Below are 11,640 nucleotides of genomic sequence, written 5' to 3' on the forward strand. Positions count from 1 at the left end.
ACATGGGTCCTTGGCAAGCAGGCCAGGCTTTCTGGTGAGTCAAAGTCAGGGAAGCCAGGGAAACCACTAAACTACAAGGATGACAGCCCCCAGCAGAGGGCAGCTGTCCCCATTCTGTCCCTCTCTCCCCACAGTGAGCAGAAAGCTCAACACTGTCTGCCACCTCTTCCCTCCAGCTAAAAAACCCAGGGAGGGAGGGTCTAGACTCTGAGGATGGGTAAGGGAGGAGGAGCCTGCACCACAGCAGGGAAGATGCTTTGGTCCTGCAGCAGCACAGCCAAAAGTCACATGAGAAAACAGCTATTTGAGGAGGGGTATAGCACTGAAGACCACCCCAAAAATCTAGTGATGGGGGAGGGTATGATAAATGTGTCCAAAGGTTCAACCACACACAAACCAGTCATGGAAGTTTAAAAGATATTTATTTTAAAAAGAACAAAAAAGCTTTGGTATTTCAAAAGCCAACAACCATCCATCACTAGAAAGTTAAACACCTTTCCCAGGGACCCGAAGTACAAAAGGACAGATACCACTGGCTCACGGTAAGAAAGAGGCAATGTGCAAACCAGCGGAGGGCAGGGGAAGCACATCTTCCCCAGGCAGGGTGGCCGCCTGGAGCTCAGGCCCTGCCTCCAGACTGTGTGGGGCCTCTGGGTGCCGATGAAGTGGCAGGGATCCGTTGTTGCCACCAACAGTCCTGATCTAAGGTGGAGGAAAAGCCACCCAAGCAAAATTTCAACAAAAATAAATTAGAAATCCATTCAAGAAAGAACACATTAAATTAGGAAAAGAACAGGATTTTCCTCAGCAGACTTTACAGAGGAGCTATTTCCTGGGATAAAAGACAGGGGGAAGTGGAAGGAGTGCGCTCAACTTCAAGTATTCTCCCTACGGGTTTGTCTTATTGACTGGAAAACTTACACAAGTCCTCGGCCCTCTTTCCCCTCCAGTGCAAACTCTTGTACCCACAAGCGCTTCTGAGTCACTGTCCCCCACAAGGCACAAAGGGTTGGTGCTTCCAAAGGCTCCCTGTTCATGCAGCAGCAGGATGCTCAGTGCTGGGTGTCTTGTGCAAACGGTGGCCGAGAGCAGGGCTCGAGGTTCACTCAGACACTGGGATCTTCCTGCTCAATGAAACAAGAAGGTCACGATTCAGCACCAACCCACAGCCCAGCTACAGAAGCAGCTGGGGAAAGTCAAGCATGGTGGGGCACACTACTGATTCCAGCACTTGGGAAGTAGAGACAGGAGAGTTCAAGCTTCTACTGCATAGCAAGTTCAAGGCCTAGGCTACACGAAGCCATCTCAAAGTAGACAAATATACACACTGGCAGAGGAACAGACCACAGGGACAATGTCTCAGATTCAGACAAACAGACAGTTCCCGGCCCAGGCTACAATTACTATGTAGCGGCCCATGAACCTCCTTGGGCTGATGTGGCATGTTGGCTGGGGCTTTCTCTGGCATGGGCAGTTCCTCAGGGAGGCAGTTTGTCTTCCCAATTGGATGTTGAACATATAAGAACATACATGCCAAGCAAGAACAAGGGCAGGAGGCCAGTGGCCAGTAGGGGAAAGAGTCTGCTGACCCCAGAGGCTACAGAACCTGCCTTTTCTATCACAGCTGGCCAAGCTGGCTACTGGGAAGGCCTTCTCCACATTGCTCCCTATCGTGAGGAACTCAGACCTGCCTCCATCTGTTGCCTTGCCCTGAGGGTCAAGCACTACTTTTCCTGCAAGCCTGGCCTTAAACCAAATGCCACAGTTTCTTGGTGGCCGAGACTGGCCCATCTCCTGCATGGGATGCTGGGCCCAGATCCACTACCTGATCTCCTATGGCTTGGGAGAAGAGAGGCAGAAGACCTGGCTCTCCTGCTGCTGTGGACTGACAAGATGACTGCAGCACCCAGACCCACAGAGAGCCTGACCTCTGGGAGCAATGGGTTTTTTGGTTTTTGTTTGTTTTGTTTTGCCATGCAGATCATGTTGGTGTCAAACTGACAACCTTCCTGCTTCAGCATCTTCAATGCTGGGATAACAGGAGTACACTATCATAACTAGCTTGCAATCAAAACGGACTCCTCTCTGATATTGAGAACTGTGGGCACTGGCCTGAAGGATATTCCATTACTGCCTAGGCTGTCACCCCCTTTCTGGACACAACAGAGAATGGCTCTAGTAGAGGGAACTTACCTTGCTCCTGAAGAGGGGCTTGGCTCCAGGCCCACAATACTCATTGTAGATGAGTTTGAAGAGGAAGAGGTGGAAGAGGGTGATGAGGGAGGCCACACTGAACCAGAAGAGGAAGGGCAGGCCAGGATCTTGCTGGGCCATGTGCTCATCGTGGGCCAGGATGGCCTTAAGGTGCAGCGTGTGTCGCAGGTCCTGCAGGTGTGTGAGGTCGGTGGAGATGTACAGTAGGGGTGTGATGGGCTGTGTCACCATGACGGAGAAGGTGTGGCCTCCAGGCTCCGAGGTCAGTTCCACAGGGTCATGGAGGCAGCCTGCCTCACAGGCGTAGATCTTGACAGGTTGGCCTCGGGACTCCACAGAAACGTGAAGGTAGGGCTTGCCCTCAGCGTCCACCAGCACGGCCAGGTTGATGTGGTCGTTCTTGTAGCGTATTCCATGCAGCGCATAGCTGTTGTGGAGCACCTCAGGATCGGCCTGGAACTGCAGGTGGTTTTCTGTGAACTGTAGCCCGCCGAAGCTGAGCACCATGCCTTGTAGGATGCCCGGAGCGCCAACCTTCACCAACCCTTTGCAGCCTCGCTTCTGGAGGGTCAGCTTCCACAGGTCAGCCAGCTGCAGGATCTGCTGCACTGAGGAGAGCTGGCCTGGCCACAGGTTCTCAGCATGCATGGTGGCATGGCCACTGAAACAGTGGTCTTCATAGTTGAGTGTTGCCTCCATTTGGTCTCGTTCCCTGTGGCTCAGAGAAGGGCTGAGCAGTGGGGCTGGCGAGCAGGAGAGCATGTAGTACAGTGTCAGGTTCACAGTCAGGCCAGACGGCGTATGGGCATCTGTGATCTTCTTCATCTCCACACCTGAAACACCAAAAAGGCTGCACTTTAGGGAAGAAGGCCTGGTTGGAGGCAAAGAAACGGAAGATCAGGGCTACAGACGGTGGAGCTTTGGGTCCAGTAATAAAGGATAACAGTTGGGTGCCCTGGGTATGGTAGAGCCATCCTGACTTCCTGAGATGGCAAATCTTCACTCAACTTGGTGGGGTTTAGAATTACCACAGAAACAAACTTCTGGGCACATCTATGGAAGAGTTTTTACATTAGATTGAAGTGGGAAGATCCACCTTAAATGTCGGGGGTCCTGTACCATGGGCTGGGGTTCAGAAAACAGCAAGCTGAGTACCAGCATTCATCTCTCCGTTTCCTGAGCTGCAGATGCTGTGTGACTGTGACTGGCCACCTCCTGATCCTGCTACCATGCCTTTCCCACTATGATGGGCTGCGCCTCTTTGAACTACAAGTCCAAATAAACTTTCTTCAGTAAGCTGCTTTTGTGACAGTGATTAACAGAGGTAAGTAACAGGCATCTAACATGACCAACTAGGGACTGTGGGACCTCCTGTCAGAGCTAAGAAAATACATGGGTCAGGTCTTCTCAACCCTATGGTCTAGAACTCCCAACTAGATGTCATTTGTGTCCTAGCCAATACTAGCTGGTTCTTCTACCACTCTCTGGTAAATATAGCTTAAAAAAATTATTGCCGGGCAGTGGTGGTACACACCTTTAATCCTAGCACTTGGGAGGCAGAGGCAGGCAGACCTCAGTGGGTTTGAGGCCAGCCTTGTCTACAAAGTGAGAACAGCCAGGATGGTTACATAGAGTGGGGGTCTTGAAAACTAACCCCCACAACAAATTATTGTATATATGCATATATGTATGTATGTCTGCTTAATTTATGTGCGGAGCCCTTGGAGGGCAGAAGATGACCTTGAACCCTTGAAACTGGAGTTAATAGTCCATTGTGAGCTGCCAAGTGGATGCTGGGAATTAAACCCAGGTCCTCTGAAAGAGCAGCTGAGCTATTTCTTTAATTCCTCCTATGGCTATTTTAATATTTGATTTTATTTTTTTTTCTTGGAAGCAGGGTCTCTCTATGTAGCACAGGCTAGCCTTGAACTCGTCCTTCTCCCTCACAGTCTGTGAGTGCTGAGACTGTAGATTGAAAGTACCTTAATCTAGTTTAGTAGTGGCTCCGATTTAAATGATTCTAGACTCACAGGGCTGATCAAACCCTCAGCGTCTCCACCTGGATATCTGACAGGTACAAGTGATCTGGTATGAATTTTCACCCCCAACCAAAGCTTCCCCTTTGCAACTGCTCACACCCACACATCAGGAAGTTACTCTCCAGATCTCTCTTCCCATAGCCAAACCATGGCCCAACAGCCCTACCTCCCAAAATATCAAGGTCCACCACTTCCATCTCCATGTGACAACCTGGGGGCCTCCCCCCCTCCGCCCCGGGCTCCCCAGGAACTGTTTACCTGTGTCCATGCCCTGTCAGTCTATACTCTGACGACTCCCACCTTTCTGTCTCAGAACCAGACTTCTTGCCCTTCCTCACGGCTGCAAGCTCACACCACCCTGCTCCTGCTCATCACCAGGCTTAACCTGCTCCTGTTTCGGGCAGCTTCCAGGCTGAATGCCCACTTCCCTGTCACATGACCGGGCTTAACTCTGGCTCCTTGTCAGGGGAGCTGAGCAGCCCTCCCAGCCTGCACTCGACTCCCACCAGCTTCTCACTCTCTTCCACACCCACAGCACTTTCCAGTCTAGGAGTTCTTACTTAAAACGTTCTGTTCCGTCCCGTCTTCCTCCTGACCCAGGCAAACACTGTGCAAACAAGAATTCGTTTGCTAACTTGTCCAACAGCCTACGGCAAAAGCACCTGTTGAATGAACTACACTCTTTCTGCACAACCTTATACATGGGTGCTGATACCGGTAACCCTGGAAACCAAAACTCAGTACTATGGATAGCAATATTTGGGGGGGGGGTCCTCTATGTAGCTCTGACTGTCCTGGGATTTGCTCTGTAGACCAGGCTGGCCTAGAACTCACAGAGATCCACCTGCCTCTGCCTCCTGAGTGCTGAGGATTGCATTTTCTTTAACAGATGACAAGAAAGGGTTTCATTCGCAAAGAAATTTGCAAATAAAAGACTTTAAAAAAAATAAAAGAAAGGAAGAAAGAAAGTTCTCATTTAGTACACACACTCCAGCCGGCTGGAAGAAGCCTCCAGCATTCTGGTAATAGCTGCAGCCACAATGTCAAGATGAAGATCAAAGGACAGAAGCTGAGGCCAGGTCCAGGCAGGTTGTGGGGGCTCAAGCAGAGTGTCTCGGGGAGTGGGGTCTCCCTGGTGGTTTATTCTTTACAAACTGACCCCGTTCCCATACAAAACAAAACCCTCCACCTGCTCACGTCAGACCTCAAGGCCTAGAACACACAATAAAAGTGAACCTTAACACTCAGATTTTCATTAAAACCCCATAACATATACTGTTTTACTCAGAAAGCTAAGACCACAGAAACGAGGTCATACAGCTTCAAAGTGGTCAAGAGCGATTCAACCCTTTCACATCAAGCCCAAGTTCCAACCCTCGGTGTGAGCGCTGCCGGGCACGGAGAATGTCTCTAACGTGGACCACAGGGATACTGGTGCAAGTGGAGACGGCACCGCGCCCCCACCAAGGCCTCACCTGGGCTGAACAGCTGGGCCCAGAGGTGCTGGTGATCCTGAAGCAGCTCCGAGGCTGGCATCTCCAACAGCTCCAGCATTTCCTTCCTTGCCAAGTCCTGTAGCGCCTTGAGCTCCTTGGTTCCTTTGCTTTTGAGCACCTGAGGGTGGATGGGACCAGAGACATGCACCACCCACAGCACCGTCTCATCCAGCTGGGTCTTGGGGGCCACCTGGAGCCGGTTCACTAACTTCTTAGAGGCCACGACGACCAGGTGCACTGGCCCCGATGGACTGACTGAGGAGTGGCCCGAGTAGAGAAGAAACTGATGATCCCCGACCTTCTCCAGAGTGCTGGTGAAGGACTTGGCAGGGGGGCCCGCGGTGGGCCCCACAGTCTGCAACGCGGCCACACGCTCCGTGGGATTGCTGAGCTGGATGCGCTGCAGATAGACATGGGGTCGGCCTCGGTGTGCCAGGAAGTCCTCCTGCAGTAGCACGCAGTCACGGCCTGACCCCGCGGAGAGCCCGGAGGCCGAGGCGGGTCCGCCGACCCCAGCGGCAGGGCCTGAGCCTGGGGTCCCCAGCTGCAGGCAGCGCACTCGGCGCAGCAGACCCTCCCGTAGCAGCAGCACCGCCTCTCCAGCCTCAGCCAGCACATTCAGAGGGCGCAGCTGCACGAAGGGCACGAAGTCCGGGGCCACCGCAGGCTCCCGCTCCCCGGGCGTCACCCACAGCCGATTGGAGGCGGCGTCCAGAGCCAGAAAACCGTTGGCAACCAGGGCTGGCACCCCGGGGCCCAGCGGCACCGCCTCGCCGCGATCACGCAGGCCGCGCCACGCGCGGGTGGCCGCCTCCAGGCAGGCGGACGGTTCCGCGGCTCCCGGCTCGCTGCGGGACCAGGACGGCAAGCGCAGGCCGCCCGCCGCCCTCCGCGCTCCGGAGCTCCCGAACCACAGGAGCAGCAGCAGGAGGCCGAGCAGGCAGAGGAGGCGGCGGGCCCAGCTGCTCGACAGCAGCCCTGGCAGCCCCTTCAGGCGCTGCTGCAGCCACATCGGGCCCGCCGCCCAGCCCTCCCGCCCGGCCGCCGCCGCTCACTCACTGGCCCGCGTCGCCGCGCCCACCCCGACGCCCGCCACAGGCGCCCCGGCAGCTACCGCCACCGCTTCCTCCTTCTTCTAGGTTGCGTCCCAGCCGTCAAACGCCGCCAGCCCGTAAAGCGTCGCCGTGTTTTTTTGCGACAGAGGGAAAATCGGCCGGGGGCGGGATTTGGAGGAGAGGTGGAGTCTCTTTGGGGGCGTGGTCAGGGCTTGGTGTGGGGGTGTTGTGGAGGGAAGACATTTGGAGAGCTTAGGGGGTGGGCTGGCGTCCAAATATCCCGTTTAAAAAAAAAAAAAAGATAGAGGAAAAAGAAAAGAAAATCACAGAGCAAGCCAAACCCAACATGTGTTGCGCCTCGTTTGCTACTGATGGTTTCAACAGCCCTAAAGTTAAAAAAAATAAAAACGTACTGTTTCTGTAAAACTATTTCTGGACGAAGAAAAGGCATAGGAGTAAATGGAAGTAAGGAAGGGAGGAAAGGAGCTAGGGAGAAATAAAGGAAATGGAGGGAGGCGGGAAGGAAGGGGAGGAGGGGAAGAGTAGACAGGGAAAATTAATTTCCTAGGAAATATTTTGTCAACATTTTCAAATTTTCAAATCTGCCTGGCTGAGAATACACCAGAGTGAGACATAAGTCCAGCCCAGGACTGCCTGTCTCTTGAGCACACCGACTCGTTCTCTTGATGTCAATCCTGAGTAACTCATTAAATAACACAAAACATTAAGATCTCATTCTTTATCAAGGCCTGCAGCATCCATCTGGGGGAAAAAAGTCAGCTGGACACTCTGACAGAAGACAGACGACAATGGGCAATTGTTTCCGCTTTGGATTCTGGTCAATCCAGACCCAGACAGGCAGTTGCGGATTCGCAGCTGACAGTCATTTGAGGTGGCTTCTAGAGGGCTAAGCAGACAGAAAACTGCTGAAATTGTGAGCCAGTGTCCCATTGGAAGAGTGCTCGTCCTGTTTTGATTGCATTTAACTATTTTTGTTTATTTATCTTTGAGACAGGATCTCTCTAGTGTTCAAACAACTCCTGGGCCCAAGGGATCCTCCTCTTTTCTTAGACGCTAGGATTAAAGGCGTGCAAATTGCCACCAAGTGTGACGAGCTGAGTTCTGTACCGAGGGCCTGCGTGGCCGAAGGAGAGAACTGACTCCTTCAAGTTGGCTTCTGACCTGCACATGCGCAGTGTGGTGTGTCCAAGTCAGAGGGTGGTGTGGGATCCCTGGAGTTGAAGTTACAGGCGCCTGTGAGCTGCCTGATGTGGGGTGCAAGCCTCTTATACCCACCGAACCATCCCTCCAACCCCTTTTTAATTTTCAGAAAAGATATCATTATTGTGTGTGTGTGTGTGTGTGTGTGTGCACGTGCATGCAGGTGAACATGATATATGTATGTTTGGATATGCGTACTACATGAGGTCTGAGAACAATTCTAGGAGGCCAGTTCTTTACATGAGTTCCAGGGGGCGCATTTGGGTTGCCAGGCTTTTGAAGCAAGCACCTTTACCTATTTGGCCATCTTGCCTACCCTCCATCCTGATTTTGAAACAGTTACTAAGTCAGAGCTCATTGATTCCGCTAGACTGCCTGGCCTGCAAGCCCCAGACAGCCTGCCGTCTCTACCTGCCAGTGCTGGAATTTCAGTGCCCAGCACTGAGCTTAGCTCTCAATGAGTAACTGGAGATCAAATTCAGGTCCTCTGCTGAGCCACTATCCCAGCCCGTGAGTATTTTTGCTGCAAACACTGGTGTAATCAAAGTATGTCTTGGCCTACTTCTGTGCATGTTTCTTGGGAAGCAGTTCATCAAGACAGATTTCTAGGTCGAAGGCTTATTTATTACATGTGCTCCTAACTCTGTGCCATCTTTAAATACCCCAAGACATGGCCATGGGAGTGCCCAGAGGCAGGAGTCAGCCGCATAGCCACAGCAAGGCCACGGGAACATGATGGGTTCTACTCTTGACCTGACTTCTGTTAGCAAGTCAACTAATATTCACGGGCCTCGGTGTCTCTACCTATGAAATAGGTATTATACTACAAAATAGGCTTGTTCTGAAGACTTACACTGGGCAAGTGCTTGAAGCTTTAACACACTTGCCTGGCTCATATGAAGTATTCAGTATTCAGCTTAGAGTCATTTTCCCTTCTGAGGCCCCAGTCCTGGTGCAACTGGTTTCCAGGACATTCTCCATCCAGTCTTTCTGCCAACAGATAAATATATGTATTTTTTTTCTTAGCCAGAAATTGTATCATAAATAAAATCTTTATTTGCCTGTTATTTGTTCTACTTAAAGGAGAAGCTGAGAAAATTCTAGTGTTCTACTGGGCCTAATTCCAGTGGGAAATGACAGCCCATCAAACACCTCAAAGTATGGTCATCCCACTGAAGCTGTGGCTCCTCCCCAGACCAACAAAAGAAATTGGGGAGAGACACACACACACACACACCTACCTTCCCCCATCCTGCAGTTGTCCAGCACCTTCCTAATAAAGTGGCATCCTGCGCCTTTAACAGTCCAAAGCACGCATAGCACGTACTAGAAATATTAGGAGCAACATCTGGACAGCAGCCACCACCTCTGCTTAAAGAGACAGGCCATCCTGGACGATGCTTGGACCAGGTTCAAGTTCTAGCCATTTGGTAAAATAAACAGGAAGCAGACACCAAGAGAGTGAAGCAAAGCTCTGTGAGAGGGAATTCTTCCTCCTGAAGAGGCAGGCAGTCTCTAAAACCGATCCCTCGTCTAAGTCAGACGCTGGAGACAGCCCGGGAATGTTTCCTGTCTGGGGTATATCACTGTTGAGCGTCTCCTTGGACTCTGGGAACTGTCCGGTGCTTCCTTACTGTGGACCAACATCAGGTGTGTGATGCCAAGCAGATGCTTCTCTGAGCCTCAGTTTCTTATTTTGCCAACAGAAGCAAAAACTAGAAAGGCAGTTATGAGCATGAAGTGAGAGCCTTAAAAATGAACCAGCTGGACTGGGCAGTGCTAGCAAGCTCCTTAATCCCAGCACTCCAGAGGCACAGGCAGGCGGGTCTCTGAGTTCCAGGCCAGCCAGGTCTACAGAGTGAGTTCCAGAACAGCCAGGACTACACAGAGTACACAGAGAAACCCTGTCTAAAAACAAACTAAGCCCTCCCCCTATATCCGTGCCTGCAAAAAAAAAAAAAAAAAAAAAAAAAAAAAAAAGAGCCAGTCAACAAAGGTTGACTGTTTCTTCCTTCCTTCGTCCTTGCTTTTCCTCTTCTAAGGGTTTGGAATCTCAGTCTGCAGTCTTCTGAGTCCAAAAACAGCCGGTGGATGCTTGGCACCAAGTCCTCTGTCCCCAGCTGCAGCAGCTCCCAACCCTGGGTCCCAGCGAGGAAGTAAATGTTCTAGATTCTGCCGAGGCCTCTTCCTCTAGCTCATATTGTGGCCTTGAGCTTGCTGCTGGGCAGCCCTGGGTCTCACTTCTCCTGTGTGAGGGAGTCAACCCCTGTATAGCAAACCTCTGCCATTTTCTGCCTGTTCTCATCTTCTCAACCTCGACTGTACAAATAGGGTACATCTTTCTCCAGAAGGAAAGAAAAGGAAGAAGAAAACAAGAACTATCCAGAAATAATAAGACATAGCGATGCTGTGTAAATATTATACATTTTACATCACAACCTAGAAATAATCATTGCAAACATTTGTCTGTAATTTTCTTTTTTTTGGGGGGGGGGGGACGGGTTGTTTTGAGATAGGGTCTCATACAGTTCACGCTGGCCTCAACTAGCTATATGGCTGAGCACGCCTTGAACTCCTGATCCTGCTTCCACCTCCTGAGTGCTGGGATTCCAGCTTGGTCATGACGCCTCTCCCTTCCTATCCCTTTTCCTCTGACAGAGTCTGGCTGTGCGTCTGAGGCTGGCTTTGGTTCTCCTCCCTCCACGTCCTGGGTACTAGGATTTAGGCATATCTCACCCCACCCCAGCCAGCATTGTTTTTACCTGTCCACGAGGAGAATCTGATTTTAACGAGTGAGCCTTACTGAAGAGACAGCCTTTCCCACTTAGAATCCTGAAGATTCGTGTTTCCTTGTTGACACAGCAGCACCGGTGAAAGATCTCTGCTCCCCAAATCCCTGACTCCCTCAAACCCCTTCCCCACAATTCTGCCCTAGAGTTAATCAGAGGAAAGGAGGCTCCAGGGTCCCTGTTGGAGCTCTCTTCCACAGCTGGGCAGGATGTGGTCCAGATGTGGATGTGTGTGGCTGACATCTGGACCAGGAGCCCTTGCTCTGGACATGTCTGATGAATTTTTACTTTGGTTGTCTGTGAAAATGCCTTGAAAAATTTCACTCCACCCATCCACTCACTCACTCACCCACCCACCCACCCATCCCATTCAACCACTCACACTTCCATACCACAGTTAACCTCTGCAGCAAGAATTTTCTTGACTCTTTTCAGACTTCCCCCTCGGGGCAGAAAGGCGAATTAAGTGATTCTCTTTTGGGAGCTGGGACTAGCCTTTCTACAGTTTCAGCAAAGGTGTGTCAACACCTGTGTCCACCCCAGGCTCAAACCCTCACTTCTGGAGTCTGGTGAAGGCATAAAGAAAATGGAATCTCTGAGAGCTAACTCTGAGGTGCCCTACAGATCCCGCCATCTCCGTGCAGAGCCCAGTGAATAAGAAGTCCCACGCTTCCAGACATCAAACCCTCGTCCTCCTAGCCCATTTCTTCCTCTGGGTAGCGTTGCATCCCTTGGAGAGAGGAGGAGAGAGAGTTGAGAGAGCATGGACCGGCAGGCGACAGGACCCAGGGACCACAATGACCTGCCCCACGTCTGGAGGACCTGA

General features: G+C 51.5%; 1 protein-coding gene across 1 annotated transcript; it reads right to left on the reverse strand.

The window, feature by feature from the left end:
• Positions 1–420: 420 nt before the first annotated feature.
• On the reverse strand, positions 421–6,914 carry Kiaa2013 (KIAA2013 ortholog). The gene is made up of 3 exons (XM_050153384.1): positions 5,729–6,914; positions 2,194–3,047; positions 421–1,124 (listed from the first exon to the last, which is right to left on the reverse strand). The coding sequence occupies exons 1-3, from the start codon at positions 6,759–6,761 to the stop codon at positions 1,107–1,109; spliced, it is 1,905 nt and encodes a 634-aa protein (XP_050009341.1). The 5' UTR covers positions 6,762–6,914; the 3' UTR covers positions 421–1,106.
• Positions 6,915–11,640: the final 4,726 nt, after the last annotated feature.

Source organism: Alexandromys fortis, unplaced genomic scaffold (assembly GCF_014885135.2).
Source record: "Alexandromys fortis isolate MF-2015 unplaced genomic scaffold, M_Fortis_MF-2015_v1.1 scaffold_88, whole genome shotgun sequence".
In the NCBI taxonomy this organism is placed as follows: domain Eukaryota; kingdom Metazoa; phylum Chordata; class Mammalia; order Rodentia; family Cricetidae; genus Alexandromys; species Alexandromys fortis.